This window comes from Serinus canaria, chromosome 10 (assembly GCF_022539315.1).
Source record: "Serinus canaria isolate serCan28SL12 chromosome 10, serCan2020, whole genome shotgun sequence".
NCBI classification, from domain to species: Eukaryota; Metazoa; Chordata; class Aves; order Passeriformes; family Fringillidae; genus Serinus; species Serinus canaria.
The window spans coordinates 8,199,101-8,208,451 of NC_066324.1; the positions used below are offsets into that span (position 1 = coordinate 8,199,101).

General features: G+C 55.3%; 1 protein-coding gene across 1 annotated transcript; it reads right to left on the reverse strand.

The window, feature by feature from the left end:
• Positions 1 to 221: 221 nt before the first annotated feature.
• On the reverse strand, positions 222 to 6,695 carry PLIN1 (perilipin 1). The gene is made up of 9 exons (XM_018913912.3): positions 6,547 to 6,695; positions 5,858 to 5,916; positions 5,030 to 5,228; positions 4,816 to 4,898; positions 3,895 to 4,147; positions 3,340 to 3,710; positions 2,691 to 2,837; positions 1,787 to 2,020; positions 222 to 1,286 (listed from the first exon to the last, which is right to left on the reverse strand). Exons 2-9 carry the CDS (start codon positions 5,900 to 5,902, stop codon positions 906 to 908), a joined length of 1,713 nt encoding a protein of 570 aa, XP_018769457.1. The 5' UTR covers positions 5,903 to 5,916; positions 6,547 to 6,695; the 3' UTR covers positions 222 to 905.
• Positions 6,696 to 9,351: the final 2,656 nt, after the last annotated feature.

Genomic DNA, 9,351 nt, shown 5'->3' on the forward strand with positions numbered 1-9,351 from the left:
GAAGCCCCGGCTCCTTGGAGCTGTGAATTTGTACTTGGGGCATGGGAAGAGACACGTACCATGCTGGGCATGAGCACCCACTCTCCCAGTGGCAGCTACCCTCTGGGACTGTAACAGGATGTTTCCTGCACCCACTCCCTTGGCCCTGAGTTGGGGGTCTCACCCCACTGTGTTCCCTTGGTTTGGTGTCTCACTGCCACAAAGAAGCTGAGCAGATGGGGTGAGTGGCAGGTGTTTTATTATTGCAGGTTTATTATTGCAGCAGATGCAACAAGGCGTTGTGGGAAGCCAGGTGATCCTGTGGGAGAGGGGCTCCAGGAGCTCCACCTGTTCCTTTTCCTGACCCCAACATCCATCCCACCACCAACTGGGAGAGAAGTGCCCAGGGCTTTCCCACTCATGAATCCTGCTGGTTGGTGGGGATCTTCAGCCCCTCCATGGAGGACCAATCTGTACCTAGGGATGTGCCCTGCAAGGGGGGATGGAGGGAGGAAGGATGGGGAAGTAGGCTTGTGATGGCGATATTTGACATCTTTTCCATCCTCCCCTCCCTCTCTCAATGTGTAGCCCATCTAAGTTCACCCTGTCTGCTGAGCAGGGTCCAAGGTAGCCCAGTGCCAGCCCTGGGTGATCCCTTTTTCTGGTCTCACTGCTCTTTCCACATCTCCTTCTCCTTCCCAGTCCCACCTTCCCCAACCTTCTCCTTCTAGCAGCAGGGCTTCTAGTTCCCTTTATTCCCCCATCCTGGCCTTGATGCACTCCAGAATAAGCTATCCCATGGCCTGTCTACCACTTCGAGCTCCTGTCCTGGAACAGGGGTGTGTGTGGGAAGCTGGCAGGGGCCCAGGCAAAGCGTGCTGTGGGGATTTGAGAGGGGCTGGGACGTGCTTGTCCCGCCTGCTGACTCAGTCCTTCTTGTAGACAGGACTGTACAGGTTGCCGTAGTAGGCCCGGCTGTACACGGACTCGGGGCTGAAGCGGTAGGAGCCCTCGCTCACGCGCCTGTTGTAGGGGGAGAAGGCGGATTTCCGCGGGAACAGGTACTCGGGCTCCAAGGCAGGGCTGCGGTAGTAGCCGTGCCGCAGGAACAGGGGGTCCTCGAGCCCCAGGAAGGACAGGGGGTGATGGCCACGGTACAGCCGCCAGTCACTCCTCAGCTGGGATTTCTCCTCGGTGGAAGGGGCAGCAGGCTTGGTCTCCTCCTCCTCTTCCTTCTTCTCTTTCTTCTCCGTGTTGGTCTTGTTGGCCCTGGATGCTTCTTCTTCCTTCACCGACTGCCTGCGGAGCTGAGAGATGGGGTGAGCACCCAGCCAGGTGGAGCCACCTGCCAGCCCTGCTCCACCTGTGCTACACAGCCCCCCCTTAAACTGGGAGAACCTCAGGAGAAGCCAGTTTGCCCCCAGAGTGGAGAGGAGTGGGTGGCTTGCAGTGCTGGAGCAGCTGTGGTGGAGAAATGCTCCCAGGGGAACAACAGGCTGAGGTAGAGGAGAGAGAACAGGGTCTCAGCCTGAACTTTCACCTTCCCAGGAATGTGGTCACACCTTGGCTTGGGCATGAACTGTGTGGAGGCATCACCACTGTCTGACCCATTTGTTCTGTTGGGGGACTCACTGTCATGGCTTTGGGGATGCTCAAGAGGGTGGGCCTGAGGCGTCTTCATGGCACCCCATCTCCCCAGTCTGGTCCCTCCGGACATTTGTCTGCAGCTGTGGGGTGCTCATGGCAGGAGACTGAGCAAAAGGGGCTTTGCTGGAGATGGACAGGGCCTGGCTGGGGGCAAACTCACCGGCACGTAGCTGTACAGGGTACCCAGCAGATGCTTAGGGGCACTGACGAGGGTCCCCCCGAGAGCATCCACAGTCTCCATGGCCCTGGACAGCCTTCGGGGGGTGAAGAGGATCAAGCCCTCAGCTGCATCCCAGGCCACGGCTGGCACCTTCTTCACGCTGGAGATGCCCGAGGCGCAGGCGGTTTGCAGGTTGTGAGCCACACTGCCCACAAGCCCGGGGTCCTGTCCCGCCTGCCCAGAGAAACCAGCTCAGCTCCTCTTGCTGCCCGACCTCCAGGCAGGACAAGGGTGGCCCTGGTTTCCCCATCCCCTCTGCAGCTCTAAGCCTGAGATTTCAGCTGGCTGCTCTGCAAAAGCCACCACAGCTCTTTGCAGCAGGGTCTCTTCCCTGTCCCTGCCAGCTCCCCCCACCCCGGGCCCCGGGGGACCCTCTGCTCGAGGCTGTGCTTCCGCTGCCGGCAGAGGCAAAGGGCACTGACCCCAACCTGCTGCTTCCCGTCCCCAGGTCCCAGCGGAGCCGATGCAGGAGACTGTTCCCAGCCCCACCGGCTCAGACCACCCCTCCCTGCTGGGACCACGGCAGGGGATTTTTCAGGGGTATTCAGAGGTTCAATAGTGAGTTCAGTGCTGACATCCCACAGCTCCAGAGGAGTTTTGAACATCCAAGCCAGGGTGATTTTGCCTGGTGCAGAGGCTGCCCACTTCGGGGAAAGGGAAGGGGATCCTGGGGCTGCCCCACTGCCACCCCCCTCTTGCACCCTCCAAGCTGCATTTCAGGATTGAGCAGGGATGGGGGCCTGGTCCCCAAGGGTATGTGGTAACAGCCTCTATGCTTTCATGGTCCATGGGTAGGAGGATGCTTTGGAGCATTCCTAGCTCACTGCTCTGCTTTTCTCCATACCTTGGCATGGTTGGTGTCTTTCTTCCCTGCCTTCTCCTGCTTCTGCTCGGGTGCCTTGCTGTGGCGCCGGGTCAGCCAGCCCGCGGTGCCCTGCCCATCACTGCGGGCCTGGGGGGCTGCAGGGGCACTCGGCTTGGCCAGGCTTCCCTGCCAGGGGAACAAAAAGGCACCACTCAGAGGGAACTGGCTGGTCCCACTCCATCCTTTTAGCCTGAGGTACACAGGGTTACACAGGGAGTTCCTTTGTGCATCTTGGGAGACATCCTGAGGGCAGATGGGAGCTCTGGGATTTTGGCACAGGCCAGGGAAGTTGTTCCCACTGCAGCACAGGGTAGGAAAAACACCTCCTTCTCCCCTTCCCCTCTGGGTCTCTGCAGGGGCTTTTTGCTTTAGGAAGGATGTTATGGCAAGGCCATAAATCAACAATTACATGCTGGGAACCTGCTAAAAATAACTTGTCCCACTAATGTGGTACATGGTTATGTGTGAACATCATGCAGGAACCGCCAGCCCCAGCTTGTCCTGCTGAGCAGGGGAAGCGAACTCTGCTCAGATTTGCTCCAAGGAGCCTGAAACGTCCTGAAAGCAAAATCAGCTCAAAAGAGGATAGGGGGGAGCAGGAACCCAGCAGGTGGGTCCTGGCACTCACCAGGATGGGGATCCAGGAGGCCAGCTCCTGCCCTTTGGTTTTGGCACGCTGGAGGCTTTGGGTGGTTTGCTGGTAAGCGCGGTGGGACACGGTGCTGACCAAAGCGCCAATCCGGCCCAGGGTGCTGGGAGCACTGGGAGCACTGGGAGCACTGGGAGCACTGGGAGTGCTGGGAGCGCTGGGAGCGCTGGGTGTGCTGTATGCGCTGTATGTCCTGGGAGCACTGGGAGCCTTGGGAGCACTGGGAGCCCTGGTAGCACTGGGAGCATTGGGAGACCTGGTAGCACTGGGAGTGCTGGGCGTGGTGGTAGTGCTGGGTTGCTGCTGGGACACCTTTGGTGTTGACAGACGTTTCTTTTTGGGCTTCTTATCTAAAGGTAGAAGAGTACAGGCAGAAGAATGGTGGGAAGGTTACATTCTGGTGGGACAACCCTCCTAGGCAGCTTTATGCCCAAATCCAGGGGCTGCCTCCTGGACCATGCACCCCATAACTGAGGAGCCACACAGGCAGTTGTCACCAGACTGCCTCAGAGGGGATTTGGGCATCAGGACTACCTGCTTCTTCATCCTCCTCTGGCAACAGGTATTCCATCAGCTTCTCCAGCCCTCCCAGGGCTGTGTCAACCCCTGCAGCTGCCATCTGGGTCACTGAGTTCTTCCTTGTGTACTTGGCTGTCGTTTCCACTGTGCTCTTGGTGGCCTCATAGCCCTCTGCTGCCAGCTCGATGATCTTATCCATGGAGCTGCCAATGGTGCTTTTGGCACTTTGGAGGGGGCAGGAGATGGTGTCCTTCAGTTCAGATGCGAGCTGTGGGCAGAGAGATGGAGAACAGCCCTTCTGGTGTGCTTGGGGTGGCATAGGACAGCCAGAGGGACCGCAGAGACCCCAGCCATGTCCACGCCAGTAAACAGCTCCAAAAGGAGCATAACAGCTGTCTCCAACCTGGGCTAGAGATGGCTGGCAGGGATGGGACACAGGACATTGCTGACTTGTATTTGGGAGCCCCAATGATCGTTTAGGCTGCAGAGGCCCTTGGAGGAGCCCTCACTTGGAGATGCTGCCTCGTTTCCCAGTCAGCAGCCTGTCATCATCCAGAAAAAACACTAGAGGAGATGTACTGTGGGCTTTTCAGCCGGGCTGGGGGGCCCCAGATTGTCCTGTGTGGATGCCGTGGGACACAGAGAGAGAAACAGCAAGCGTTTCTCACAGGGGCTGGTGAGAAGTTTTAGGGAGTTGCAAGGATGTGACAATTTGTTAAGTATGAACAATCTGCAGGTGGTGTTTTTCTATTTTGTCTTTCTGTTCTTCTCAAGGATGGTGTATGAGGAAGCCAATCAAATAAATCTATTGTATCACTCTATAAAAACCACATGGTTCTCTTGAATAAAGCCTTCTTTGCTCTTTCTACAGTACTGCCTCCTGCCTGTTCCTGTGTCATTCTCAGTGCAAGAGTGACAGTCCTGTCTGTGACTTACCTTGTCAACAGGGTACTGCAGAGCAGGGATCTTCTCCTCTAGGTGGTCCAAGCCCCGGCAAGCCAGGTTGTTGGCCACAGCGACTGCCGTGAACAAAAGCATGGTAAGAAAATCCCCTGGGGCTGTGCTAGGTACGTGCTTGTGCCAGCGCTGTCCCTGCAGGGGCAGCTCTGCTGGGCCCCCCTGCCACGTCCCCCCCAGCAGACGGACTCACACTGCGGCTCCAGCCGGCGCACCACGGGCTCCATGCCCCACATGGCCAGGGCGCCGGCGCCCTGCACGCCCCGCTCGTACACCTCGCACACCGAGGCCATCAGCGGGTGGGACTCCTTGGTGCTGCTGTACTTGCGCTGCAGCGTCTGGCACGTCGAGCTCACCACGGGCAGCTGCAGCACCCTCTGCAACACGTTCTCCTGCGCATGGTGGGTGGACACGGGTGAGCCAACAGCCCTTCCCTGAGGAGTGCCCTGTTGCCCACACACCGCTGGCTCTCGGTGGGTTGCAGCGGGCAGAGGACCTCGGCTTGCACGGGAGGAGGAGGAGGCTATTTGTCTAGCCCCACTGAGGGTCTGCCAGGTATGCTGAGTAAGGACAAGCAGGCTGGCTGCTGCCACTGAGGGAGCAGGGACACTGCAGGCAGTGTCTGAGGGGATTGGTCTCCACTCCTCCAATGTCCCAAGCCCAGCTATTTAGATGCTCCCTCTAGCTTTCCACCCTGTGGAAACCTCCATGCTGGAGATCTGGGGACTAAATGGGCACAGATGAAGAACAGGCACAGTTGGCAGCTCTCACTTAGTGCTTACATCAGCTCAAGGTTAACTTTTTTGAATCTGAACTATTTAATTTCAAGCAAGCAAAAAGGTTTGTCCTTTCCCTTTGATGATGCTCCATACTACTGCCAGTAAAGATCCATATAAAAAAAGAACATGGGGCATGTGAGACAGCAGGAGATGTGACTGGTATTTATCCAGCAGTCAGCACACACTGCCTGGCCACCTTGGCACATCTCTGCCCTTTTCTCTCTCCCTTTCCCTGCACCCACCTTGCCACTTCCATCCTGCAGAGCCTGAGTCTTCTTCACGGTCATTGTGGCACACCCACCTGCAAAGCAAAGTTGGGAACCACAGACTCTGCCTGAAAGCAGGGCTGAGCTTGGGCTCCCCCCTCACTCCTGCACCCCCTGAGCACAGCAGCTGGGCTGACACACACCTCCCGTGGGTGCAATGGATGTGGCATTGCCCAACATTTGACTTTTTACCAGTTAAACTGTAAAACCAAAGCCTCCATGCTGCCCTGCCCTGCTCGTGTGCCTTAACACCCAAAGATACAAAAACATTAGTTGAGAGGCATGTAGTTTGGAGAAGTTATGGTAAGGGCAGGATAAAGTATGCTGGCAAAGCAAACTCAGAGCAACCAGGATGCTAACAGATGTGCATGAGAGTAGACTCTGGCTGAGAAGGGATAGGAAGGCAGGACAGGAGCAGATAGAAGAGTGGTGCGTAGGGATATGGTGAGATGTCCAGCTGAGGTCAGCATTCCCCTTGCGCATATCTGCTGCTCAAAATGCCAACACTCATCCTTGTGAAAACACAGCTCCAGCCCCCGCACATACCCCTTTCTCTTAGCAGCAGATGAAATTCTAAAAATCTAGAGAGAATGGGTGATCCCTGCTCTCACCCCCTGGTCCCACTGAAGCCTTTCTGGAGCACCCAGTGAGCACAGACTACTCACCGAGGGCCAGCCTGTCCCCAGCAGAGCAGGAGCAGAGAGTGGTGTCTGCACTGTCCCTTCACCCTGGTCCTGTGAGGGTGATGCACCGTGCTCTGGCCACTACCACCACCACCAGGCCCCACCTCCTGGTTGCGTGGGCTCGGGAGCTGAGGGATTGTGGTGGAAACGGGCCAAGGAACTCCCTGAAACCACCGTAATTGGGAACAGATGACGGCAGAAAATCTCCTTTGTCGCCTTCCCTGCAGAGGCCAGAAGCTGCAGCAGGTCTGAAATGTTCCAGGGTTTAACACCACTCCTTCCACAGAAGATGAGAAGCAGCTGCCCTGGGACCTCACCACCTCGAAAGCAACAGATCATGGGCAGACAGGGAGAAGGTGAAGAGTCAGGGTTTCCTAAGAGATTAAAACCTTCCTGTATTTCTGTAAGCCCTGCTATGCCTCATGATGGACCAGGGTACAATCCTGCTGGGAAACCTAACATAGACCAAGAACATGGTTTCTTCCCAGGAGAGTTTACTGAGCACAAGGAGCAGAAGGCAGATGTGGGGGACATACTCTGCTTGAAGCAATCTGGTTTGGGCAGGTCTGCAATTTCTAAGATGATTCATGAGGCTTTTGGTGAGGAGGCTCTAGCTGTGGGTCAGGGCAGATGCTACATTAGGAAAGCTTTAGGCATTTGGGATAGATGAAGAAAAAGATAAGTTTGGAAGTGAAGATCACCTCGTTCAACTCTTGCTCAAAGCAGGGCTACCCTCAAAGACAGATCAGGCTGCTCTTGGTCTTGTCCAGTCTTCCAGTGAGAGGATTCCCCTTTCTCTGGGGCACAGTTCCTGTGCTAACCATATTACTGGTTAAACTATTTTTTTCCTCATGTCCAGCTGGAATTTTCTTTGTTGTACCTGAAATCTCCTATCTTTGCTTTGTGCACCTCTGAACAGTTTGTGCCCCTCTTGGTGCTGGTGCAGCCTGTGTTCCATGCCCCTGAATGCCCTCTCAGTGATCTTCTGAAAGACTATTTAAGATGTCTCCTGTGATGGTGGGACCAAAACAAGACATGGTTCCCCAAATGTGGATTCACAAATGCTTTGTAGAGGAACAACTGCCCTCCTTGACCAGCCAGCAGTGCCCTCACTAAAATGCTGCTCTTCCATGGCCTCAGTGCACAGGAGGCACACTGAGGACTCACACCATTTTTAACAAATCCATTTGTGGTACTGATTGAAAGGAAGACCACACCACCTGTATGAGACTATGTCGAGTTTTGGTTATGGACTACAGATGAGCCACACTGATGAGACGGGGACAGCGTGGTGGAAAGAGGACAAATGCCTGAGGACAAGGCAATAATTAGGGAGATCAGTGCAGATGAGAGCTCCAGGGCTGCTCTGTGTCCCTTAGCATGTGGCTCACAATGCCCACAGCTGCCCAGCACTCCCATTCAGCACATGCAGGTGAGCACCCAACACGGCTCCATGGCTCCCTGCTTGTGGCTGCACTGCTCCTGTGTGGGGGTGAGAGGCTTCCCTGGGGCATGGGAAAGCCACAGATGGAAAGAAAATGCCCCCTTTGCTTCCCAAAGAGCCCAGAGTTTGCTCCCAGCCCGGGGCTGTGCCTGCCTTGCTGGCTGGGCACAGAGGCACATGAATGTGCTGGGCTGCTTCCAGCTGGTGCTGGGGTCAGCCACTGCCCTTGAGACAGAGGGACAAAGGGCACCAGCCTGCTTGAAAGTTTGCTCTCTTGGCACTGAGACTTTTTCCAGCCCTGCTGGCATGGCTGAAAGTGCAGAGGGCACAGCAACCTTCTCTCTGCCTTGGTTGGAGTCAGGAGCCAACACAGCCTTTGCCCTACTAACGCCTGTGCTCATCCCCTCCCCTTCCTCTGGGACAAAGGCCGTGCCAGCCCTGGCTCTGCAGGGTAAAGGTACCATGGCCTCCCTGCCCCACCACTCCAGCACCAGAAACACTCCTGTGCTCCTGCAGGCAATGTTTAGAGCTCCCAGATCCACAGGGTGCAGGGAAGCAGTTTCACAGCCTGGTCTCTGCAGTCTGCTCTGTACTCAGTCATATACCACGGTGAGGGGATGAGCCAGATCCCCAAAGCTCTGCAAGGCACCTTTATACTTTGGTCTGGGAAGGGGCTGGAGAAGTATCTGCTTCATTTCCATGCAGGATCAGCAACCCCATAACCACTGCTGGTAGATGCCTGCCCAGTTTCTTTTTAAGGATGCCCTCCTAGGCAAGCTATTCAGATTTTTATTTTACTTTCAGTTCAAAAAAAGGTGTGATTGAATTCTTTGTAGCAATATAAAAATATAATCTCCTGGATCTGGAGACCAATTTATTGCCTTGCTCTAGGCAGAAAAGCTTTTAGACACTTGGAAGACTACTCACAACCTCCCCTAGTGACACTTCCTCTACAGAACTGGTTTATTTGGTATCTCCCTGGAGATGTTGGTTTTAACCTTTGCCTGCTCTTGATGCTCACCTGGGAATCCCCAATGGCTCACATATTCCTTGAAATGTCATGCCAAGCACAGTGTTAATGTTAGGAAGGCCTTGTCTGTAAGCAGAAGAGAAAACGGCCACTCTCCTACTGTTTCCACTACAAAATGTGTCTGAGGCCACTAATCCAGAAGGAAACTCTTTCTAAAGCACTCCTGAATGCCATGCTTAATACATTGTTCAGGAGCTGACATTTGGGAGCTTCCAAGTTTGCGAGACTCTCACTGCAGGGGGTAGGAGCTAACAGTGAGCTCAGTTTAATGTTTATCCTGGCTCCATCCCTTGCCACCTCTGCCCGAGATGTC